We start from the raw sequence: 27,746 nt of genomic DNA, 5'->3' as shown, positions 1-27,746 counted from the left end.
TTAACAAAACACTCTGATTTTTAATTGAATTTGAAAACTATGTAAAATATTATTTTTTAATTCAGTGCATAAATGTATAATAACAGAGGAATACCTAAAATCTGAACCCAGCATTTATTATATTTATGGAGTTATTAAAGTTATTAGAAGCAATGCGTAGTAAATACACACCACAGATAAGGAAAGGTTAAACACTAACTAAAATTACTCATAACGAAGAAAAAAAAACACAATTTTAATAGACAGATGTATTATAAACATTACTCCCACCTCAATTTTTGGTCGTTTCGTATAAAAATAATAAATAAAAAATTCACAAGTTTCAAGTTTCATAAATGTTTAAACGCCCTGAAGAGTTAACAGATAAAATAAATTATAAATAAATATATATACACATTACATGTAATAATAATCCATTTAACACGTTGTTTTATGTTAGGGTTTCAAAGCTACAGATTATTTATTTGAGATTTATTTTATAGCTTACATCCGGCTGTTAATAATAACAATATCTTGAGTCTAATAAGCAAAACGTCCCAATCATTTAATTTACTCTGCATTTTCATACAATTGCCGGCTGCTGTAATGATTGTGCTTCACGGATGAAGTATCCAACACTACGGCCCAGTTTTCTTGCAGAAATTCAAATGTAACATTGTCATCAAATGAATCCTATAATTTCTATACCCGCTATATCCGATTTTTTGACAAAATGATCTGAGTATGACATCTTGTTCACATTTTTGCGAGCAACAAGAGGAGCCTAAAATTGAGTTTCAAAACCCTCCTTATCACGACCAAAAACCATGTTAAAACTGCGAGTGAGAAACCAAATCCGCTATATCACACAGAAAGTTACTATCAAAACGCGTTATATCGGATTCAACCAATCACAAGCAGTTATTTTGCCAAAATACAATATGGCCGCCGCTCTGACGCCACGCTTCTGTGTCAAAATGATCTACGCGTGTGTTTCTAAACCCGCCATGTCGGCACAGTTGACTTTCAAAAGCCTCTATATCACGAAGTGAGTATCAAAATCCGCTTTATCCATTTTATTTATCGAAATTACTTAATTATTGCTAGACATATATAGAAAAATAAATGCTTTTCGAAATTTTATTACTCCAATTCATTATATAAAAAATTGTAATGCAATTACTTATGTACGCTAGACATGTGACAGTTTTTTGCGGTTTTCTCCAAATCAATGAAAGTTGATATAGCGGATATAGAAATTACACGACCCAAATATTCATCACCATTTTGTTTTTTTGACATTTGAAAGTTCCCCGTTAAATGCAGATTCCAGGTTCGTTTCAGCTTTCTATCAAATTGTAATAAGCTAACAAGCTTAACAACATGATATTTGTCCTCTTTTGCTGATCACAATTTGTTCAAAAGCTGAAATGGATTTAGAATTGGCTTTTAACGAGAACCTTTCAAAATGGCGTTGAATGGCCATTTGATGACTTTGTCACGTGTGAATTTCTGCAAAACAGAAACACTGGGGTCTAACACTGGGGTCTAAAGGACTCTGAATTCTCTGAATGTAGACAAATCAAACCATAGTAGACATTGTTGAAAACTGTCGCTTGGTCAGTTTTCCTATGTCACATCTGAGTTGAGTCAAATGATTCCTGATGCTGTCGATTGGCTGAATAATCTCAGCATCACACAGCCTCCTAAAATACTTTTAATTCTGTACCGAAACATCTGGTCCATTTGAAAGATTCCCTATCTTAACAAACGGATTGTCTTCTTTGGAGCACATAAGTCAGGTAGCAATGCTGTTCTTGTTTTACCAATATTTCAATGGAAGATACTCCGAAGAACTAGCGTCGTTAATCCCTTTAGCACCGGTGCAAAACACGCCAAACGCTCGCCCAATATCTGTACACAGTTGACAATCTTGTCACATGCTACGACTTGTTCTAGAATTCAACAGCTCGGCAGTGAAACGATTTGCCAGTTTCTGTGTTTCTTCCCTCCCACAACAAGGGTGTCCTTCTTCTTTCGTATGGTGATAAAAAAATTTTTTCAGGGACAATATTTTTAATTGTTCTCTGATATTTATTGATTCCCCTTTGCCGGGAGACCTATTGATCTTCGGCCCCTTAAATAGCGGCATAGTTTGTGGTTGGATGCCCACTTAATTTGGTATCTGCTTCACTCACTGCACTACCTGCACGCGCGGTAACAATAACGTGCCGGTGATATCGCAAACAGCGAGGAGGACACAACCTTTGAGTGTGGCAGTTGGCACACTACTGGATGTCCTTAAAAGCCATGTTCACTTCTTCCTCTCCTCAAAAAAACACCCCTTATAGCATCTCCAAATATGACATGTGTAGAGGAAACAACCGATAAAACAAAACAGTGACAATGGAGAACATGATAAAAAGAATGTTTAGTTAGGTTGCTTGTTTGTTGCATATGCAGGAAATGGATATATGATAGATTATATTATGGTAAGATAGGGTTGTTCCATAGACATATGAATATTAGTAGACCTGCCCTAAGTGATAAAAGCGTATTATTCCCCACTCCCCACACCGGTTCCATTGGAGCCGGCTGGGCTCGCATATGGCCTTCCGTGAATCTAGAAAATGGGACGTCATCATTCTTGTGCGAACTAGCGTCGAGCTATGGTCGAGCTCCATAGGTTCATTTTACGAAATAACACGGCAAAATGGTGGCTTGGGCTATGAAAACTTGTAAAAATAGATGTGAAAAAGAGAATGAGTTCTGTAACTCGTCGGGATTGCTCTAGCAAGAAATAAACACAATAAAAAAAAAAAAATAAAAAAAAGAATAAACCCAATTGGCGTATTACATTCTATAGGTAAGCATTATTTTACTTTATTTTAAGCTTATTTACATCGTATAATATGGATCAGTTTTAGAAACATACCTATACTATCGCATCACAATTTAGCGATTCTCAAGTGTGCTCATCGTTGTTTACTGGGGTAAGTAAATTATGTAACATTTGTAAAAGTGTCTTAACTAAATACTCTAAAACTAAGTACGACTCTGAAAATAGAAGAAATTTACTTTGCCGAATTTGGACTTTGCAAATTTGTTCATAACGTGGCGAGTAATTTGCGCTTCCATGTAAAAATGTCTATTCATTAGATTTTACTTTTAAGAACTACAGTAGAACCTCGTTAATTCGAAATCCAGCGGACATCAAAAATCAAATTTCGAATTAACGAATTCCCACGTAATTCGAAATTTTATGTAAAAAAAAAAAAAAAAACGCCGAAAATCGATTTTCTCAGCCGCCTCTTCAAATCCGGGTGGTATTTTAGTTGTAAATTCGTATTAATACCAATTATTTCTTTATTTTCGCGGTCGATTACCGTAGCGGCCGGCCCTGTAAATTCAGATATTCGCAATAAATTCGTAAAAATGCTATATATTTACGCGTAAATCGAGATTTTGCTGCCGATTTCGGTCGCGCCCTACCCTTTAAATTGAGATATTCGTAAAAATACGATATATTTCCGCGTAAATCGAGATTTCGCGGTAATTTTCCGTCGCGGCCGTCCCTTTATTTCAAATATCTGAATTTGAATTCGTAAAAATACGATATATTTCCGCGTAAATCGAGATTTCGCGGTAATTTTCCGTCGCGGCCGGCCCTTTATTTCAAATATCTGAATTTGAATTCGTAAAAATACGATATATTTCCGCGTAAAACGAGGATTCGCGGCCGTATTCCGTCGCGGCCGGCTCTTCAAATTCAGATATTCGAAATAAATTCATAAAAATGCTATATATTTACGCGTAAATCGAGATTTCGCTGCCGATTTCGGTCGCGGCCTACCATTTAAATTGAGATATTCGTAAAAATACGATATATTTCCGCGTAAATCGAGATTTCGCGGTAATTTTCTGTCGCGGCCGGCCCTTTATTTCAAATATCTGAATTTGAATTCGTAAAAATACGATATATTTCCGCGTAAAACGAGAATTCGCGGCCGTATTCCGTCGCGGCCGGCTCTTCAAATTCAGATATTCGAAATAAATTCGTAAAAATATGATATATTTCCGCGTAAATCGAATTTTGTCGGCAGTTTTTCGTCGCGGTCGGCCTTTTAAGTTCAGATATTTGAAGTAAATTCGTAAAAATATGTCATATTTCGGCATGGATCGAAAATTTTCGGCCGATTTCCGTCGCGCCGTATTTTTTCAACGCGGATATTCGAAGTAAAGTTAGTAAAAATACGATATATTTACGCGTAAATCGAAATTACGCGGCCGAGTTTCGTCGCGGCCGACCCTTTAAATGCAGATATTTGGCGTAAACTCGTAAAACTACGACATATATCCACGTAAAATGTATTTTCTCGGCACTTTAAACTCGGATATTCGAAATAAATTTGAAAAAATAGGACATTCCAGTGTAAATCGATTCAGATTTACAAAATAATAATACTAATTAGGACGATGTATAACCACGTAAAAATACATTTTTCGGCGTTTTACCGCCACGGCTGACTTTTAGATTCAGATTTACGAAATATTATGATTTATTTTCGCAAAAATCAAATTTTTTCGAATTACACGAACAAATTTTCGTGCGCGGACAAAAATAAATTTCGAATTACGAATTAACGAATTTCGAATTAAAAAAAATTTTGTATGAAAAAAATTTTCAGCGGAAATTTTTTTTACGAAAATTTCGAATTACGCGTTTTTTCGAATTATCGGGGTTCGAATTAACGGGGTTCTACTGTAAATGGTGATATTATAATGCGAGATGCCTTTATACTGTCAGATTGATTTATTGACGAATCACAGTCAGCTTTACAATCTGCGTCCCGCAATTGTTGGTTTAACCCCTCGCCTTTAAGTTCTCGTCTATTAATATTCATATGTCTATGGGTTGTTCGGTGTGACACATACCTTGGCCAGTGCCTTGGCCATCTGGAAGGTGCCTACGGTGTCCATGTTGCTGGCCATGACGGGCACTCCTCGGTAGCTCTGCTTAGAGTTAACGAATGTGATCTCCCGGTAAAGGTCCACCTAAAAAAACAAAAGACTATTCTTTAGACAAGTGGTTCTTAACCGGTGCTCTGAGGATCATTGGTGCTCAGCGAGCTCGTTACAAATGCTCTGAGAAATGATGAAAACCCTAATTTAATGCAGGTTTATCTAATTATGCAGGATTATTCAAACCTCACAGTAATTTGATTGAGTTGCATAAATGATGGCTAGATGCAGAGATGTGCTTTATTTCAAATGGAAATGCAAAATGGGTATTTTCCATTTTGCATTTTAAATGCTTTTCTAAATACCATTTTGCATTTTCCATTTTAAATGCTTTTCTCAATGCATTTTCCATTTTAAATGCTTTTTTGCAACATTCTTCCTACTTTCTCCACTCATCTTTTTTTCATAAGCCCCAAATATCAGTCGGTCCTCAACCTCGCTATGAGAAATAATTTCCATTTGTCAAGTTGTTCCCTGGTAGGAAGCCCTGGCAATTGAGTGATACCATTACAAAAAATACTGATTTACAAGAAAAAAATATTGAATACTGACATTACAAGAATACTGAACATGGGGCCATAACGCCATAATATTAAATGTTAGATAGCAGTTTCTATGTTTTTACGTTGGCAACATTAGTCATTAGTCGTGGTGTTTTTGGATTTACCATCATGTTATATATGTATTTGTTCTACATTGATGTCCATTATTAAATGACAAAATGGTTTAAAAATTCTATAATTAATTTAATTGTTTGACCCGAGAAACCATTTTGCATTTTCAATGCATTTTGAAAATAGGTATTTTGCATTTTGCATTTGAAATGCTTTTCTAAAAACCATTTTGTATTTTGCATTTTCAAATGGAAAAGTTTTGACCCATTTCCATTTTGCATTTCAAATGGTTTTGGGTACCCATTTTGCACATCTCTGGCTAGATGGCAGCACTTGCGTTCACAACGAGTATGAACACAAACCAGGGATGCACAACCCGCGGCCCCATTCTTGCGGCCCGCATGTCAATTTCGTACGGCCCACTTGGCTATAGAGAAAAATCTAAATGTTTGGGGTAATTCTTGAAAACCCTGGCTTAGAACAGATATTTATAGAGTTTTGGTTAAATTACGCCGTATTTCCTAAATGGAACCAAATTTTAAAACCGGTTCGCATAACACGAAATACAAAAAAATCAACAGAAACCTTAACTCTTGAATATCGATGTTGACATATTCAATACCAACTTAGCAAGTTTTGTGGATCATTTAAAACAAGGCTGCCCAACCTTTTTAACAGTTGGGCGAAATTTACGATTTTGAATCACTGGCGGGCCACTGAATACCTGACGGTGGTTCCTATTTCCATAGGGGGGGGGGGGTTGTTAGAGAATTTCTATAAAACATAATTCCCCACAATATTTGAAATCCATGGGGGGGGGGGGGTTGTTACGGAACTTCGCGGAACTTGAGAAAAAATTCCGCGCACCCAAGAACATCATATGTGATTCCCCACAACAATTTTTCGAATTCCATGGGGTGGGGGGTGGCTACAAGATTCCATTTCGGACGCAAAAAATATTGTATCAAAAACCGGTGTATTGTATTGTATGTATTTGTTTAAAAAGTAAGTTCAACAGGTTAGATTTTTTCGTCGCTGATTCTCGTTCTGAGTAGCCTAAATAGCGATAAATCGCCTTCGTTGGCAACACTGGTGACCGCGCGCAAGCTGCATTGTTTGTTTTACCGCGGGCCCGCGACACTTTTTCAAATTGGCGGATTGGCGGGTTTTTTGAAAATGGTTCACGCGGGCCACTTATAATTCGTTCGCGGGCCTGGGGTTGGGCAGCCTTGATTTAAAACATTTATTTCAACAATACTCCTAAACTCATCATGTAAACCTACAAATAGCTGTAATTTTCTGTTTTTTTTTCTTGTGTTTGTATGACTTGTTGCATAGCTTTTATCAAATGTAATTTTATTCTTATTTTTTATATTTCAAAGTATCTGTCAAATTAAAATTATACTACCAACCATGTAAAAGCCCTCTGGGCGTTAAATAAATAATTAATAAAAAAACAAAATAAATATCAAAATATCGCTGTCAACCCCCTCCCCTCAACGAAAACAAAAAAAAAACGCTTATAGGTCGCGGCCTGTTTGAAAAATAGGCAAAGCGGTCCCTCTGCTGAAAAGTTGTGCATCACTATCATAAATTTACTCCGTGCTGGGATGTAGGTACTAGTAATTATCCATTCACGTATTCAGAAATTGTGTTGACAAAATTATTTGCTCGTTATATCAGTGAATCAACCTCGTTATATCAATCAACAATTATATAAAGATAAGGCTGTACTAAAATATCATTTTGTAATTCCTCATTATAGCCGTGAACTCGCTATAGCCGTGATCGTTATAACCAAGTTTGACTGTAATATTAAATGTGACGAATTTAATACAGGGTTTTCCAATAAGAGGTGTTATTTTGAATCGCCCGCTATTTCGGTAGATGTTACTTTTTAGGCTGTCATTTTTTGACATTTGACAAGTAGAAACTACGCCATTAATAAAAATGGAACGATACACGCTTCGACAACGTATTTAAATTATTAAAATTCACTTGAGTGAATCAAATGCAAATCATCTTGAGTGATGAGGCCCATTTCCACCTCGGTGGCTTCGTCAACAAGCAAAATTGTCGCATCTGGAGCTCGGAAAACCCAAGAGATATTGTTGAAAAGCCTCTCTATCCTCAACGTGTGACTCCTTGGTGCGGTTTATGGTCCGGCGGAGTCATTGGACCTTACTTTTTAGAAAATGAGGCTGGAGCAACAGTTACGGTGAATGGATTGCGCTATCGAGAGATGATTAATGATTTTTTATGGCCGGAATTGACTGGTATTTATCTGGACAATGTTTACTTTCAACAAGACGGGGCTACGTGCCACACAAGCAACGAAACCATTGATCTTTTACGATTGAATATAAAAATAACACCTCTTATTGGAATTCTTCATTCACATTCATACACTCTGTTATTTTGACTCTGACATTTAATTAACCTGATGATGTGATTTCTTCCTCAGGTTTCTCATAAAGATTTTACTGTTCACTTCCACAAATCGATATATAAACTACTTACTAAAAGTTTGAGAAAATTGCCAAATTCCACTACATGCAATCAATTTTTTTTTTAAATAATAATTTATTTTAAGTCAATTACTATTGGAAACAACTTTTAACCTCTTAAGCGCCAGAGTAACCTAACTTATATCCTTATACTATCACATATATTAGAAACACTACATCTCAGATTCAAAAACATGTCCAACAAGCAGAGATGTGCAAAATGGGTACCCAAAACCATTTGAAATGCAAAATGGAAATGGGTCAAATCTTTTCCAGTTGAAAATGCAAAATGGTTTTTAGAAAAGCATTTCAAATGCAAAATACCTATTTTCAAAATGCATTGAAAATGCAAAATGGTTTCTCAGGTCAAACAATTAAAATAATTATAGAATTTTTAAACAATTTTGTCATTTAATAATGGACATCAATGTAGAACAAACATATTATGATGGTAAATCATTTACATGATGTTAAATCCAAAAACACCACAACTACAGATTATGAAACCACAAAAAAATTGCGCGGGACTAATGTTGCCAACGTAAAAATATGGAAACTGCTATCTAACATTTAATATTACAACTTCATGGCCCCATGTTCAGTATTTGAATTAGTATTTTTTGTAATGGTATCACTCAATTGCCAGGGCTTCTACCAGGGACCAACTTGACAAATGTAAATTATCTCTCATAGCGAGGTTGAGGACCGACTGATATTTGGGGCTTATGAAAAAAAGATGAGTGGAGATAGTAGGAAGAATGTTGCAAAAAAGCATTTAAAATGGAAAATGCATTGAGAAAAGCATTTAAAATGCAAAAAGGCAAAATGGTTTTTAGAAAAGCATTTAAAATGCAAAATGGAAAATACCCATTTTGCATTTTGCATTTCCATTTGAAATGGATTTATTTGAAATAAAGCACATCTCTGGTAAAAAGCAACTACACCATACAACATTTGGACAAAAAGCTTCCAGGGTATCGATTCTCCAATCCAGACCGCTTGCAATCGCCGTCGAAAGTACATACATTGGTCGACGATCTTATTCTTGAGTCTCCTCAAAGGTACATAATTACATATGCCAAACGACAAAAGTCATTCCACACGAGTAGAATGACTTCGTCGAGAATCGAGGCCCTGTACTGTGATACTAAACTATACAACAAAATCCCACTCTCATTCAAAACTCACATTCATTTAAATCTCAAATAAAAAGCTGGACACGAAACATAGTGAGATCAGAAATAGAAAATATACTGACACCAATTACAGACTGAAACTAAAACCATTCAACTGAACAAAAGAACACCATGTAATTTATAATTACTTCATATTATCCATACTACAAAATTTTAATCAGATGTAAATGAAAACCTAAGCACGGAAAATCCCAGTGAAGATATTATCATTTCTATTTGAAGATAATAAAACATTTATTATTATTATTATTAACCTTTCCCTTACGGTGCTAAAAAAATCCATGCTTTCCGGTGCTGTGTAGTCAATACACATCTCAAAACAAGCGATTTAAGGCGATGCACTACGTCGTGTAATATTTTAAATTGAGCCGCTATCAATAATAACCCTTACGTAGATGGCGATAAGGTTTAAATTCCCGCTTAACACCATCCGCCTGTTTTGATTTATGCAAGAAAAAAACATGGCCGTGCCTTTTATTTTATTTTGTGGATGTTCAGGCATAAATACTAAAATTTTTTTCAATCATTTTATAAATAACTTAATTTGCCACATTATACAATAAAATCATAACCGAAAATGGGTTCGTAAGTAGGAGATTTTGAACTTTAAAGCAGTTTTCATAGGACTTATACATTATATTTTTCTGGGCTTATAAAAAGACTTATCTAAAAAATACTCGATTATTTCAAAGGCCAAGATGTATTCTACTCGCAGTATTTAATTAAAGCATCTGAAACATTTCTAGGCGACCAAATTTTCAAACCAAAAACACATGATTTTGCATTACTACGTATGGCATCGCCTTAATATCGAAAAAATATGAATATTCATAGCTAATCGCTTACGTTTATTATATTTTATATCAAAAGAGATAATAATTGTAATTTAATTGCTGAAAACATGAAAAAACCATCGGCAGATGCTAAAAAAACGTGCGAGGGGTCCACATCTAACTACGGTCCGCGACCGACTGGCTGGCAGCTAGCACACACACAGCTATGCGGTCGTAGGTATCGATGGTCTAAATCAAAATACAACTGCGGACATGTGGATTTCTCATGTTCCCACATAGCGAACTAAAGCGGGACATCAATAGCGTGTCATTTCCTCGCACACTCTTCGCGTCACACGGTTGATTGTATTGGTGTATTTGTTTCTGATTTTTAACAAAAATTTCTGATTTTTAATTGAATTTGAAAACTATGTAAAATTTTATTTTTTAATTCAGTGCATAAATGTATAACGGAGGAATACCTAAAATCTGAACTCAGAATTTATCATATTTATAGAGTTATTAAAGTTATTAGAAGCAATGTGTAGTAAATACACATCACAGATAAGGAAAGGTTAAGGAAAAGTTTAAAAAACCATTTCTCCGTATATAATTATCTAATCTGGGGAAAAAAGATATGGTAGATTGCATACTATTTTTATAAATATATAACCACATTTCCTGGTAAGACTGTACAAGCTAATTCATTGGGCACATTTTGTGTCCTTGTTCTAAAATTAATTATATAAACACCCTAATATAATAGAACTTCATTCGTCTTCTGGCGCTCGTAAAATTAGATTGTTTATGTTAGTTGTAAGTTTCTACATATGTAAATATTATATGTCATTAAGATAGTAGTTATAGGACTTAGACGTAAGTCACTAGATATAAGTCTTGGATGTAAGTCACTAGTTTTAAATCAGTAGTTCTAGTATTAACTATTTAAGGCGATGCCATACGTAGTAATGCAAAATCATGTGTTTTTGGTTTGAAAATTTGGTCACCTAGAAATGTTTCAGATGCTTTAATTAAATACTGCGAGTAGAATACATCTTGGCCTTGTCAATAATCGAGTATTTTTTAGATAAACTTTTTATAAGCTCAGAAAAAAATAATGTAAAGGCCTATGAAAACTGCTTTAAAGTTCAAAATCTCCTACTTACGAACCCATTTTATATGATTTTATTGTATAATGTGGCAAATTAAGTTATTTATAAAATGATCGGAAAAAAATTAAATATTTATGCCTGAACATCCACAAAATAAAATAAAAGGCACTTTTTGGCCATGTTTTTTTCTTGCATAAATCAAAACAGGCGGATGGTGTTAAGCGGGAATTTAAACCTTATCGCCATCTACATAAGGGTTGTTATTGATAGCGGCTCAATTTAAAATATTACACGACGTAGTGCATCGCCTTAAGAATTATATTTGTACAGTGCCCTTGAGGTGTTTTTTCTCAAAAACGGCGCTTTATAAATTATCCAAATATTATTATTATCAATTTACAAAAACATAATTTTGCAAAAAACAAGTTGGGAAAGTAAGTTATCCAGTCAAACGATTTTTGGCATTTTACGGCAAGTTTGCAAAAACGTTTTGAGCGATTGCTTACCATAATGTACCAAATTTATAGAACTTAAAAATATGGGATAAACGGTGAAATCTAGCTGGATTTATTGACTTACCGCAGTAAGCAATTTCATAAGTTTCCATTTATCAATATTTTGAGGAATGGTAGCAGAAGTCGGGGACACCCAAGGAAGACAAGGCACAATCAAGTGAAATAGATACTTGAGTCGGGCCATGTCAAGAGTCAGAAACGAAGCTCTTAGAATTGAAGGAATTCCGTTCAGTTCAATTGCTTACATTAAGAGTCAGAATAATAGAAGAGTATGTATGAGACGATGTATGAATGTGAATGAGGCAAGAAGTGTGTGCCAATACCGAGTTGTTTAGCGGTCCGTCCTCTCTGCCTACTCATGCGGATTCACAGCGTGGCACACCAAGAGATGGGAGAGAGATGGACAAACACGCACAAAATACGTTATTAGGTTCATAGTTTGAGTTATTTAAATTATGTATGCATATTTCATAACCTTCAAACTTAACTTTAATTTAGAAAAAATGGAACTTTAAAGAATCTTTTACTGTTTCCCCCGACATATAGTATTGCAGCGGATTTCGAGAACTTTATCAAAGTTTGTCAATGCTTCGCATCATATTATATTCACCTGATAATCTTTTACTACACTACATGTCTAAAGCATTCAAGCATCCCCTTTTTAATTTTGTTAATTCTTTTCGGATCTCCACAATTGTAACACGGTCATGCATGGTTTTACCACAAGAAAACCTCATTTCTACAGTACTCAGTCTACTATAAGCCTTACTCACTACCAAGGTGTCTAGCACGGTAGATCGATAATGTCCATAACTTGTCATGTTCCCAAGCACGACTGCAGATCGCCAACATACAAACAACAGTTCACGTTGAATAAATTAAGAACACTTAGGACAGGTTGTTTCGGAGAATTTTAACAATTAAAATCAAATTTCAACATTCATTTTCAAGTTCTGTTTTTATCTTAGTTCTGTCAAGCAACTAGCCTATAATGATATAATAACAGAACTTGAATAGGACTTTCACAGAACCCGAAAATATACATCTATAAATGTACATATCTAAATAGTATAAAATAAAGTCGCTATCCGCGTCTGTCTGTTTGTGCGCTTAGTTCTTCTAAACTACGCAACCGATTTTAGTAAAGTTTTCACTATCATTTAGAGAATTTCTTCCGGAAGGTTTACACATATAATATATGCATATTATATTTATATAAAGTTGAGAAAAGTCAATGTTTTATAATCAAGTCGAAAAATTATATTTTCGGGCACTACATTGTTAACGCTGGCTAAACCTTATGAGATACATCAAAATAATGTACTACGGAATTGTATATCTTAAAAAGGCCTACAGAAAAGTCTGTGATGGTATATGTCTATCTCCTAAGGATATCCCTCAGCAACTAGTTTAAAATATAATTAATAAATAATAATACTGACTAGGAACATAAGACAAAATGCAACATTCTTCTGCAATACATACACAACTGTTTCTGCTATCATGGTACGAGAACACGCCGTCAGATGGAATGCAGGAAAACACTTCTTCTTCTTCTTGACATATAAATTTATTCATTCACAATATAATTGCAGAGGATCTTATTTTCCTCTGCTCAAACTTAAACTGAAAGAAATAAAGGTCTAGATTCCTTTATTCTTCAGTTTTCTCTAGGTTTACATAAACCTAGTAATTATCTCACGACTGACTGCGTAGGTACGCATGTACCTATCAGTTACTTCAATACTAGCTCCTGCGTAGGTACGCCTGTACCTACCAGTTATATCAATACTGGCTCCTGCGTAGGTACGCCTGTACCTACCAGTTATAGCAATACTGCCTTTTTTCTTGGAGGTATCTGTATTTAAACTAAATTCTTGAAGGACATATTACAAAATTTAAGTTGTTCCACCCGCTCGTCGGCAAACAACATTCTTAAACATAAAAGATAATGCACTTAACTATCCTAAATAATACAGACGTGACTTAAACAATACAAATATTTTAAAGGGATTATTTTAAGGGAGATTAAACTTTATTTGGGGCTTTTATTACTATGGGACAGGGGTGGGAAAGGTATTGGCAAATAGTTTTAGGCATAATGGTTTAACTAGGGTGATCATAAAATGTCACGAAAAATATGTAAAAGTCGCATTCTGGAAGATCCAACAACGAACTATCAGACACACTCACTAACCATTATGATGCTTGATCTGGGCAACAAGTTTGGGAGTACTATTGATATATTTATTGACATTTATAGAATTAAGTGTAATCTATACCAGCACTTTGTTGAATCCTACAAATTAGAGTAGCGTTGGTAATGTAGTTCTAATGATTTGTCTTATATGCAGTGTTGTTCTAGTTTCTATATTATTCTATGTTTTACAAGAAAAACATCCCAGTTTTCAAGTAGTTTACCGGCTACGCTAGGTTTGTGTAACATGGTTTGTGATACAAATCCATTTGTATTCCACGAAGTTAGCCATAGTCGTATCTACGCAATGTATCAGGGATACCAACATAACAGTGACGTACCTAATGGCAGCTGATTGCCGCCGCATCGATTCGCGGAGTGAATTTTGGTTAACGCAATTGAAAATTTAAATTCATAATTTTCCGCCGCCCGAAATGCAAAAAGTTTTCTTTTATAGTAATTAAGGCGAAAATAAAGTTTTTTTCTAAAAAATATTCGTAATAAGCGTGTCAGGCCCTATCCAAAAATTACCAAAATAACTTATGCTGTGGAATATTTGTGGATTTTACGAAGTCAAATGATATCGATGTCTTAAAGCCTAGATATTTTCCATATGTCCTACAACGACTTTAAGCGCGAAATATTGTATTTGTTTTAACTGTATACTTATGTATAATTTTTTTATACATAAGTATACAGTTACAGTTCGTAATAAGCGTGTCAGGCCCTATCCAAAAATTACCAAAATAACTTATGCTGTGGAATATTTGTGGATTTTACGAAGTCAAATGATATCGATGTCTTAAAGCCTACATATTTTCCATATGTCCTACAACGACTTTAAGCGCGAAATATTGTATTTGTTTTAACTGTATACTTATGTATAATTTTTTTTCCATATTTTGTTTACCGCTTTTGCATATGTTTTAACTGTATACTTATGTATAAAATTTTCTTCAATAATTTGTTTACCGCTTTTGCAATGTATTGGTTTTTGTACTGTTTTTGCAAATAAATAAAATAAATAAAATAAATAAATAAATATTGTATCTCCGTAAACCATTATTTCCAGATGTTGAAAATTTTAATCTTTCGTAAAATTTCATTTTGACATGTTGAAATTTGTAAATAACTTTGGGATGATGGAGTTAAGAGAAGTCATATTTTTTACAAATTATCCTTAGTAAAGTGTAAACGGTTTCGTCAAGAAGTGGAGATACAACGTCTTGGATACGAAGTACGTTTGAATTATGTATGTATTATTGAAAAACAATAAATAAACGAAACTCACATCGTTTCGGCTTCGAAGTGTGCTCCTCTTTGGACGCAGCAGGACGTCTTTAAAGTCCAACTTCACCTCATTAACGATGTTAGGCATTTTGGATTTTTATAAAAGGACACGCGCGCAAAATACGTCACTCTAGCGAATTACGAATTATCGACTAAACCGTGCGATGGATACGTTAACATACAAACTTAGAAATAGAATTCAGCCTGTGACGCAAAATTTTGCGCAAGGGCGGTAACCAGATACAAAAATATAACATCAAGAAACCCGGAATTATGGAATAACCGCGCGATTTATATTTATATTACACGACAAATTTTAAAAATTTGCTAGCCTACGCTTTCGGTTTTTCTAAGACATAGTTTGATTAGGAAGCTCGGACTTTTTAGATAGCGTTCAGTCCGTGTTCTGCAGTACTTTTATTTACATTAAGAGTTAATTTCGTCATAATGAAAAACCTTCAGCGCGACCCGCGACATTCAAGGGCGAAAATCAGCTGGGAAAGATCAGCTGGTGGAACGTGCTGGTGTTGCCCGATATACTAAAGCTAATGTCACTGAGAACTTCAAGCTCCTATGACTGTAGCTATTGCTCCGTAGTCCGTAACAACTGACATCGACCTACGTAAAACAATCTTAATTTCAATTCATATACGCAGGGCCGGTCCTACGCAGGTGCAATAAGGAAGTTGAGTGAAAAATATTTTGACTTATAAAAAATATGTTCATGTAGATCAAAAAATATCGATTCTAAATATATAAATATATTTCTATATTATTATTCTTAGAATTAGTTAAACGTTCTTGAAAAAGCATTCAATAGCAATGGACTGTATACGCTCCACGATTGGTCGAAAGAATTCTGACGTCACATGTGTCGTGACTTGTACGTACAACGGATCACCTATGGTGCATCTCTTTCTATTACATGAGAGATGGACGGTTTAGATGAGAGAGGTGTATAGGCCAAACGTTTATTTGGGTTTGTCAAATATATGTACGTATTTGTTGTTATTATTATATGAAATGGATTTCTAAAGATACATATTCGTATAGTGCTTTATAATAATATGTTGTTTATTGCATAACTTAGAAGTTTTTATTATTATACATGTCACATAACATTTGATACACTTCAGGCCGCCGGCCGCCCAGAAAAGTCTCACAGTGAACTGGGCTGTAAACCATAAATAAACCACTCTCTAGATCGATATCTTCGGGCTTTTTGTATGGCCCCATTTTGTCACCCCCTTAACCACAGATAAAACGGTCGTTTGGTCCAGACAGGTGGATAGTGATATAGATAGTGACAGTTATTGTGGACCATAAATAAATCTCAAGGCCATTTAAAAAAGTGCCAACATAGACAATATAACTGCACCCAGCTAACATCGTTCATTCATTAGCCCACAAAAATTATATTTAAAAATAAAAATATTGGAATGCAGGAAAAGGAAAATAAAAAAACCCACAGCTATGCACACATAAAAATACTTTTTATTTTCAAAAAGACAATGGACAGTAATACAAAACAGGGTCAGTACAACCGATGTATTGAGCATTGATTTATCATTGAAGTAGAAGATAAAACTAATATATCTAAACAAAACATGAAACAGAACAAGACACAGAAAAATAAAAAGTAACGGTCTCAACTAGGAATCGAACCCAGTCTTACTGCAACAACTTAATAGGATTTAATTTGACCTTGCACAAAAATACAAGAATATATACACAAAATACATATTCAACAAATTTAAGTGTTAATTATTATTGCCACAGCACTAGAAGTTATTCAAATTCTCCTGCAAGGGTTTCATATAATTTCCACAGCTTTGTCGTCAGCAAACATCATGGAAAATGCTGGTTAAATCTGAATACTTACATGATGCAATTCCGGAGAGGTTTAAATGACCTTGTATGATGTAATCGTGGATTTTTTTAGCAGTTTTAGCATCCTAATACGTGGTATTGTATCGCGTCGGAATACGGATAGGTCTGAAAAGGAAAATTAATTAAATTATTAGCCAATGAAGTACATTCAGAAATCAGGAACATTGTATCAAATAACGAAAGGTTAGTACCTGTATTTTACAACGGGTTCGGGTCCTTCTTTCAATTGGTGGAGATAGACCGGATAACACACTTTAACACAACACGGCATTAATTTATCACCTTGAAGAATTCTAGCACGTAACATTATTTTTAGATGGGTGAAAGAAAATTCAAAATATTTACGCTAAAAACTTCAACTGACTTTTCAACTTACGACTTACGAAATGGCGTCTTGGAAATTACCGTTAATTTTTATCGGAGCATAAAGCATGCTTAGCTTCTCTTTCTGTTACACAAGTCGCTATGGTAGAGAGCGAGAGATCAAACTACAATTTTTGCTCTAAGCCAATGAGATCTGAGCTTTCAGCCACAACAGCTTTGTCTATAAGAATTTGGGTATTGAATAACTCCTCCCATCAGGGTTACAAGGTCATGCGGGAGTTATACGCCCCTGCTGTAAACCGTTATTTTACTTTTGGTCTTTACTTTTCTGCGCGGTGGTCCTGAATTCGCGCGGGGCACCTCAACAAATAGCGACGGGAATACCGTACCGGGCGGGAAAAGCAAATATTCCAACTTAAAATATTAATTTAACTATGAAATCTTAATCAATTTTTTTTTTTTTTAATAACATCAATTCTAATAGACGGTTAACATTGGTAAAAAAATAACTGGAATTCCTTGTTGAAGAATTAAAAAATTTTCCGTACAAAATGCTTAAGCGACGTGGTTTTCACAGTTCGAATGACGTCACACCCACACCCCGCCTCTTACCGCTCGGATTCCGCTCGTTTATAAAATTTAAACTTTGAGAATTAATTTAATTATGAAAACAAACTTTAAAAAAAAAAATACCAGTATTTAAGTTTGAATGCGAACATTGATAAAAAAATTTAAAAAATGGACTCATCTTCCTTATTAGAGCAGTCCGTTCCGGGCGCCAACTTGCCAAGGCGCTGATAATACCTAATGCTACGTTTACACGACACAATTTCCGCTAGCTGAGCCGCAAATTATATGAAAGGAGCAACCGCAAGCGGCGTTTCGCGTCGTTTGCGGTTGCTCCTTTCATATAATTTGCGGCTCAGCTAGCGGAAATTGTGTCCTTATAAGTGGTTTATTTATGGGTTGCTTCTTTTCCTTTCCGTACTGTATTCCGTTACTGTATTCTATGTATATTGTAATGGCACAAATCATAATAGATAACAAGTTAAAATTTAACACTAACTTTGAAATTTTAAATAAAAAAATGGCGAAAAAGGTTAATTTCTTAAGTAGGATAAAAGGAAAATTGGACATTAAAACAAGGATATTGGTCTACAATACCACTGTAGCATCCCATCTAAATTATTGTACAAGTGTAATATCTCTAAGTAACAAAACCCAAATTAAGAGAATGGAAGTAATCCAGAACAGAGGCATGAGGTCAATACTGTGTTGTAGCAGGTACACCAGAATAAAAACCATGCAACGTCAACTCAATATTTTAAGTGTGTGGCAACGATTAGTTTATAATACCTTAGTGTTTATTTATAAGCTAAAAAATAAAATGTTACCTGACTATATGTCAAAGAATGTTAGAATTAATAGTGCAGTTCATTTATATCCTACGAGAAACTGCAACGATTTTAGGCTTCCTAAAACACACTTATCAGAAACACAAAACAATATTTATTATAAAGGTTTTAAAATGTTCAATGAACTTCCGGTAATTGTTAAGGAAGCTAAAAGTCTTGCAGTTTTTCGTGGATTATGTCTCAATGTTGTGAAATCTAAATTTTAGTATGTAAGAAGTAAATAATATTGTAGTAGTCATAGAAAATAATATATTAGGTATAAGATGTAAACTCTTATAACTAAATAAAATATACATTAAAAAAAAAAAAAAAAAACTACTCCCCAAATCAAACATGAGAAACGTTTTTCTCTATTGAATTGGGTAGTTACGTTAAAAAGAAAACATTTTTATTGTAATTAGTTTTTTTGGTATAACATATTTATGTTTTTATATAAAAGAAATAAATTTTTAAATGAAAAAAAATAAATAAAAAATTTTAAAAATTCGCGGCTCGACTAGCGGAAATTTTGTCCTGTTTACACGGACCTTATAGTCCAAGCGATGACCGTAAAAATTCCATCCCATAGGCCACATGAACCAAATCAGTACTGGTTTACCCCAAATAAGATTAGTTAAAAAAACGCATTCTTCCAGATTTTGGCCTGGGAGGAGTCCTGGAAAGCGACGACTTCCGATGTCATTTTTGGGATGAAAATATCCAACGTGCCACATTACCAAAACTAACGGCAAAAGTTGATAGCAAATTTGTTATGAAAAAAAAATCGTTCGGCCAACTTTTGTGTGGGGAGAAGTACCTAACAAATGACATTGTAGGTATCCTCCAGATGCGGCAAAATATCTCATCGGCCACAAGAATGAAATCGATGTCAGAATTTAGATAAAAATTCCCTGTTTACGAATATATCGTTCGGCCAAAATTATATTAAGGAGAACCTTGTGGTCTACGCGGGTAATTTAAAAATGTCGCTAGAAGAAAGGTATTTTTCGCTCGAATAATCGCGTAGACCACAAGGTTCTCCTCGGCCGAATTTCGGCCGAACGACAATATTCATATATCTTTTTAAAGGTGTCTTGAATTAACATTTTGATGAGTTATCTGGTCACCCCCTTGTACAACAGATCTATCTATGATAACTTGTATTGTACCTGCTTATATGGATCATACTCAGCGTATTATGTTATGTACTATACACTTATTATTGTACTTCTGAACAACTTACCTTTAACAATGTATATATGTAAAAGCCATCAAGTCGTGAATAAATAATAAATAAATAATACTGTCTAAAATTTGTAGTCATTGAATATTGCTTATACAGGGTTTTCCAATAAGAGGTGTTATTTTGATATTCAATCGCAAAAGATCAATGGTTTCGTTGCTTTTGTGGCACGTGAAAGTAAACGTTGTCCAGATCAATAGCATCCAATTCCGGCCATAAAAAATCATTAATCATCTCTCGATAGCGTAATCCATTCACCGTAACTGTTGCTCCAGCCTCATTTTCGAAAAAGTAAGGTCCAATGACTCCGCCGGACCATAAACCGCACCAAACAGTCACACGTTGAGGATAGAGAGGCTTTTCAACAATAACTCTTGGGTTTTCCGAGCCCCAGATGCGACAATTTTGCTTGTTGACGAAGCCACCGAGGTGGAAATGAGCCTCATCACTCAAGATGATTTGCATTTGATTCACTCAAGTGAATTTTAATAATTTCAATGCGTTTTTGAAGCGTGTATCGTTCCATTTTTATTAATGGCGTAGTTTCTACTTGTCAAATGTTAAAAAATGACAGCTTCAAAAGTAACATCTACCGAAATAGCGGGCTATTCAAAATAACACCTCTTATTGGAAAATCATGTATATGTGGTAAAAGACGTACTTGACTTACTTCAACCAATGATTCCTGAAATTATTTGGAGTAAAAAAAATCATTTTACGCCCAGACAGGCTTTTACGTAGATTTTAAAAACAGAATATACATAGTGAGCTATCGAAAATTATACAAAAAAAATTTAAAGCATGATATAACAGTAAACTGTTAAAATGATTATAAAACAATATTAGTAAATCATGTAAAAGTAATTATTTTTTAAATATAAACTTATGTTTATGAGGCAAGGTTTTTATGCATAGCACAAAGGGCAACAAATTATTATAAGAATTAATTACTCGCCTGAAATAGCCATACCTTGTCTTATAAACATTAGTAGTTTATCATTTAAAAAATAATAATATTTGACAAGTCAAAATATTTCACCAACAAATGTAGATATAATATGTCTCGACGCCATCTAGTGAGAAATTTAGCACTAACAAAGCCTTTCCTACAAAAATGAATTTGGTTGTTTACAGGTGAAAAAATATAATAAGCAGTAATTGTCGATTGAAGTACTTGTACATATTGAATTATATGGAGGGTTATGAATAAGCCGACGAAGCTCAATGGTCCAGGGCACCTGATCGGACATCAGAAGGTGCGGGTTCAATTCCCTTCGGCGGCATTTAATTTTACTCGGGAGATATTTTCAATTTGTATGGCTACTTCAGGCGAGTAATTAATGCTTATAATAATTTATTATGTAACAGTAACATAAAATAATATAGAAACTAGACAAATACTGTAATCAAGAAATATGCTCATCTTGCTTTGAACTCGGAAAAGTTGAAAAGATTAAATATTTAGGTATTGTTATTGATACAAAATTAAATTGGCAGTCACAAATTAATAATACCGTCTGTAAATTAAGATATCTTACATACACATTTTACAGACTAAAAGAAGTGCTGCTCAATGTTGAAAAACTGAAAATTATTTATTTTTCTTTGGTGCAATCTTCACTCATATACGGAATAATAGGATGGGACGGTGCGCTTAATGCACATATCAAACCTTTACAAATAATTCAAAATTATATCATCAAAGTTATGTATAGTCGGAAAAGAACATTTTCAACAGATGAGTTATACAAAGAATCTAAACTATTCTGTCTCCGTAAACTATTTATTTTGCAAACTATGAAATACATCTTTAAAAACAAAAATAAATTCGAAATAAATGAAAACAGAACCAACATTAGAAATAATAATGTATTTTATACCCCCCAAACGAACACAAAACAAATGCAAACACACTGCAGTTTCATTGGACCTCGTACTTTCAATCTTTTACCGAAAAATATTCAAGTGATTACTAAACTTCCTCAATATTTAAAAGAATTAAAATTATGGCTTTTCGATACAGCAGTTGAAACTTTTTTTATTTAATTTGTATCAATTTATGTTTCTCATAAAATATTCACCATATTATTACACTAAACACTTATAACTTCACTATACACTATTATAAACACTTTTTATACAAACCCCTTAGACAAAATGTAATCTTGTTTTTATTACAATTGTTTATTTCTAGGTACAATAAAATAATAACTTAAATATATTACCCACGCACAGGCTGCGCCTTAGTGGGTTCCCATTATTCGTATTGATTTATATAATATTGTTTGTAATTAATGTAAAAATTGGGAAAAATAAAGGAATTAAAAAAATAAAATTACTACAGATAAGACAAATCACTAAAACTACATTACCAATGCTACTCTAATTTGTAGGTTATATTGTTACTGTATATCATATAGTTACTTCATTACAGCCCTTCTGGGCGGAAGGAGAGAGGTCCTTCCGATTACCTCTCACCCCAGAAGATAGGTGGAAACTTGAGTGGCAAACGGCCAACGTGGGAAATGCCCATCTCATACAGGACCCCACCGAGAGACAGCCTGGGTTCTCATTGCCTCGCAAAACCTGGTCCGCCATCAATAGGTTAAGGTGGTCCCATAGCCGCTGTGCCCACTTGATACACAGATTAGGCCTTAAAGAGTCGGCGATGTGTGAATGTGGAGCGGTGCAGACCACCGAACATGTGGTCAATGAATGCCCGCTCCATTCATTCCCCGGCGGGATTGATGAGGTCCACATGGCGACGCCTGAGGCCCTAGACTTGCTCGCAGACCTAGAAGTCCCCCTCTGACTCCCCCACCATACGAAAGAAGAAGACTTCATTACAAAGTCTTTAATCCAACTCCATATCTCATTGCAGTGCAGAGATAATGCGTTAAATCTTCGTCAGGCGTCCCAGAACTCTTCTATCATTAAAATCAATCTCTAAACACTCCAGGCACTAATAAGAACAAAATTTGAAATTTTCCTGACATAGGTCCAATAGTTTTTGAATATATAAAGAAACATTCAATTTTGTATATCGATGGCCAAGCGCACAAATGTGTTAAGTGCAATTGCAAGTAAAAACAAATGCATTTTTTTAAAGCATTTATCAAGATTACTTACTTCTTGTAAATAGATGTTTCAAGGGAAATTTACATAACTTATTTAATCTAGAATGGATAAAAAGCAGATATTTACATTCATTTTGTTGCTTTACGTCTTATAATATAAATTAAATTTTTAATTGCAGTTAACACATTTGTGCGCTAAGCCACTGTTATACAGGGTGTTCGGGGGTAAAATGCACTTACTTGGGAAAGTGATTCTACATGATGGTAGAATTAAAAAAGAAAAAAATATTTTTTGAAATTCCGAAAAATTTTTTCATAGAGAACCTTTATTTTTTTAATTTAGAAAGCAATATTTCCAGGTTACAGGTAATCTCAGAATGTTGAAAATCAATTCACTTTCATCATTATAAGTGGAAAATGTGGCTTGTGCTATGATGGAGGACTAAATTAGTAGTATGGTTTCCAACAATTTCCAATTTTTTTTGTCTGCGGCGCTTTTTCTTTATTTTGTCATAATTTTTTTTATGTAGCGTCAGAGGCGTTGAAGAAAAATGATTCCATGATAACTCAACGCAATGACAATTCAACACACATTTAAAAAATCATTAAAAGTGATGAAAAAAATGTAACCTAGTGTTTGTTTTATTGCTTTTCATGACTTTATATCACTTATTAAAGGTGTGTTGAATTGTGCGTTTACCAAGAAAAATAACTTGTAAATTGGCTGGTGAGCTATATAAGGTTGAGAACCTCTGCTCTAAACTAACATTATAAATCCAATGGTCGCCCTTTTACTATACATTGTTGTCCTGTTTTGTTGACTTTCACTAAAGAATGACAAATTGGTCCTTCCACTAAAGGCGGAACTACCAAAACATCTTTATCCACAGACTTTATGACGCTACCAGTGGTGATTGTACCGACTTTTCCTACAGAAGGACGAGGCGATCTTTCCGCCATAACATCTTTATCGAAGGTGTCGATGATCGTCCGAGAATAAACTTGTCTCTTAGGAGCATTACTATTAACATTATTACAATTTTTTCTAGAAGAATCTGACAATTTGTCTTTTAACGAGTGTTCTTTCGATTTTACAATAAAAACTCTTTTAAGTACATTCGTTCCACTCATTTTTTTTGATGATACAACATTGTTTGCGACACGAGGCAGAGGTTTTATTGGTGAAACAACATCGGTAACGTTGTGAGGCAGAGTATGTCTTGGTGAAATAACACTGTTAGCTTTATGTGGTGTTATTTTTCTTGATGAAATAACATCATTAACATTGTGAAGCGGAGGTTTTCTTGGTAAAATGACATTGTTGGCATTCTGAGGCAGGCTCGTTGGTGAAACAACATTATTTGCATTATCGAACAGAACATTTAGCGGCGAATGGACGCTCGAGGGAGTCCAGTCTAAAAGTTTTGGCAATCTCATTTTACCACTAATAATTTGATTAGTGCATTTCTTTCTAGCTTTGATTTTCACTGCCTCACCGCCAATGGTAGGAATTTCCCAGCATAGTTCTTCACGATCTTTTAAAGTTGATAAATCTATATCAAAAATCTTTTTTGTGCTATATTCCGGGTCTGAATATTTTCTTTTTCCATTGTTTTTAAATACAATATCGACATATTCGGAATCGTCTGTTCCAAAAATATCGAAAAGTGATTCACACGGCAATGCAGCCGGTTTAACATCTCGCTGTTTCAGTTTTCCACGGTTTTTTCTTGAAGTGCTGTTGTCCCTATTACCGGATGTCTTCGTTTGGTTGACATTAGTATTAATGGCATCTTTTGACGTGTTCACAACACTAGTAATACAGTCATCGGTCAAATTCTCGTCAATCAACTTGAACAAGTACAATCCCTTTCTACCGTGTCGGAGATAGCCGCATCTCCCGTCGAGTGTATCTTTAGCTGGAGCCACGATGGTCGAAAGTCTAACTGTTTCCTGAAGAGGGTCTTGCAACTTCTCAAAATAATACAATTTCCCGTCAATCTTTAAGTAACGCTCGCACGTGTTTAATTTCATCGATTCCAACTTTTGAATTCGGTGGAAATAATTGTCTTTTGGTGCCACGCCGGGAATTCGAGCCGTCCATTGTTTCTCAAACTTACGTTTGCAAGCGGCGAAATTACTTTCAAGCTCTTCTTTTATCCGTCCTGACCCCGTATCTAGACTCGTCTCCTCTATTGCGCATCCGTAAAACAACTTAAAAGCGTAAACACGGTTGCAATGTTCGAAATAACCGCACCTTCCAGTTAGAAAATCTTTAGGTATGGTCACTTCGGTTGTAGCTCTGACACTTTCCAAGACGGGAATTTTCAACTTCTCGTAATAGTAAACGTTGCCGCTGTTTTTTAAATAGCGCTGCCATAACTTCATTTTCAGAGATTTAATTCCTTGTATTTGATGAAAGAAGTTGTCTTTCGTCGACACTTCGGTGTTGAGTGCCGTCCACTTTTTCTCAAACATGCGTTTTATAGTGAAAGTTTTATTTTTCTTCTCGAGTAATTTATTAATATCGGTCAGTACGACTCTAGGATTTAAACATATATCATTTCCTCTGCCTTCTGTGTTATTTCGTTTTGGAATATTTGCGCTTGTTTGTGTAACTATCTGACAGAGTTCGGTAAAGCAAAACTGTTCTGAAAGTATTTTGCTGTCAGAATTTGAATCATCGGGATATTTTGAAATCTTTGCTTTATTAAACTCGGTTATACTCAAGAGGTCATCTGGTAGGAACACTGTGTTAATATCTGTCTCATCTTTGACTTGTAATTTGTCACTACCATTTACCACATCCGTATCTAAAAGTTTAAATGGACTAGTCTTGTTTTGGGGACTATTTCTACTTCTATTCCACAAAGTCTGTTTGTAAGCTTTCAGAGTCTGGCGTAGTTTTGCCTGCCTACTTATCATGCTCTTCATTTCTACTCTATTTTTCAATTCTTTTTGCATTTTCATTTTACCAAATTGGATTAACTGTGCCTTAGACATTTTGGCGAGCGTCTTTTCCAAATAGCTGTCAATCCTCCGTTTGTATGTCGCAGAGTGAATACTTTTGTATGATAATTTCAAGATGTCTCCGTAAATCTTTCGACAAATTTTTTGCACCTCGACATCAGGTGAGTGCTGACCTGAAACAAAAATGATATAATAATGTATTAAGTTTCACTTATTGTAATAATGCAGAATGCTGCCTGCTCATTCAATAATAATAATAATACTAACTTTGGCTATGGGTCTATCTGTGAATGTTTTCAAAAGTGGAACTGATTGTGTCAAGAATTCAGACAATCAATAAAGTAGGAACCTACTTGTAATATAATATTTTAACAATTGTCAGGGGTCTTTGTGACTTTTTATATAGAGTGCGATTTATTTTCGAGGTCGATTTTGTTTGGCCGCCATTTTGGTTTGGATGACATTTGTCAGTTGGTATTTGACAGTCGTAGAGAGTGGTCGATAACAATTTATTAAGGACCATCTAACGCCGCAAAAACGCGTTGAAATAATTACATTTTGTAATTTAAATAATTGTTTGATTGGGAATACGTGAAGCAAATTACGTGACTTCTTTGGTGTTAATCATGTGCCGAACAAATCAGTGTGAAATTAATTTTAAGGTTCACAAGCCCTGTCTGGTGTCTAAAAATACTTGGTCGGTGCGACTACCCCAATAACAATCGAATCAAATACCTCTTTTTGCCCATGGACCAGAACCAGGACTTTCAACTCCTGCTGAGGAATCTATTTCAGTATCAACATTGTCATCCTCTTGTGTTGCCAACGAAAAACAGTTTAAAATTTTGAAACTAGGATTTTCGTTTTTCTCTCCACTGGTATCAGCCATTTTTTTTATTATTTAATCTGAAATTATTAAAATTAAATCAATTATTAAAATTAAAACACCCACCCAGGCAGCCCTGCTAAGTCATCAAACGTTTTAAACCACTTGGGGTGACCCTAAATAAAACAAGAAAACTATGATTGAAGTTAGTATGTAATATTGTGAAATAAAACAATTTTGAGAATACCACATTTGAGGTTAATGTGGATAAGAGCCTCAGGGGTACCTACTGATACTTCGCAGTAAAACAACAACAATGCCACGTACTGCGTAATCTGTAAGGACGCTTACATAATATTTGTATATTTTACATTATAAAATGTCAGTTAACATATTACTTCGTACTTACTTGAGAATTGATTCGTAGGAAATTCTCACGGTTTCGTGTAATGATAGTAATTAACAATTGTCAGACGAAGTCAAAAGCTTAGCCTGTCGGTTAAAAACAATTATATTAAAATATAATACGAGTAAAGGCCAAATACAAGAAAATATTTGCAGTAGCGAGAATCAAATTGACATCTGACATATTGACAACAAAAACAAACATATTTTGTTAAATTTCTATGACTTTTCGAGATGACAGATATTCTTATGCCGGTTACTGGTTACTGCTTCTTTGCTATCACTGGAACTATTACCCCGTTCGACATGGCGGTTTTAGTTGATCAACTCTCTGTTGAATGACACGTGAAGGCAAACCGACAAGTGTGAACACCTTTTCAACAGAGTTGATCAAGTTTTTAGTTGAGTGACT

The 27,746-nt window shown here is 34.6% G+C and overlaps 1 protein-coding gene and 1 long non-coding RNA gene across 2 annotated transcripts in view; both read right to left on the bottom strand.

The window, feature by feature from the left end:
* LOC149410134 (GMP reductase 2-like) overlaps positions 1–15,688 on the bottom strand; it is a 36,908-nt gene extending 21,220 nt beyond the window's left edge. The window contains exons 1-2 of the mRNA XM_089648775.1: positions 15,207–15,688; positions 4,915–5,034 (exon numbers count right to left, since the gene is read on the bottom strand). Of these exons, the coding sequence (XP_089504901.1) occupies positions 4,915–5,034; positions 15,207–15,293 (207 nt within the window). The 5' untranslated portion in view covers positions 15,294–15,688. The remainder of the gene's footprint in view (positions 1–4,914; positions 5,035–15,206) is intronic.
* A 7,616-nt stretch (positions 15,689–23,304) lies between these two features.
* Positions 23,305–27,516, bottom strand: LOC149410133 (uncharacterized). The gene is made up of 3 exons (XR_016305031.1): positions 27,339–27,516; positions 26,839–27,009; positions 23,305–26,276 (listed from the first exon to the last, which is right to left on the bottom strand). It is a non-coding gene; the product is annotated as an uncharacterized LOC149410133 (long non-coding RNA).
* Between the last annotated feature and the right edge of the window lie 230 nt (positions 27,517–27,746).

This window comes from Hesperophylax consimilis, chromosome 28, assembly GCF_061612785.1.
Source record: "Hesperophylax consimilis isolate HC1 chromosome 28, BYU_Hcon_1.0, whole genome shotgun sequence".
Taxonomy (NCBI): Eukaryota; Metazoa; Arthropoda; class Insecta; order Trichoptera; family Limnephilidae; genus Hesperophylax; species Hesperophylax consimilis.
Note: the sequence above shows the minus strand (reverse complement) of the source record. Positions and strands in the feature narration are given on the sequence as shown.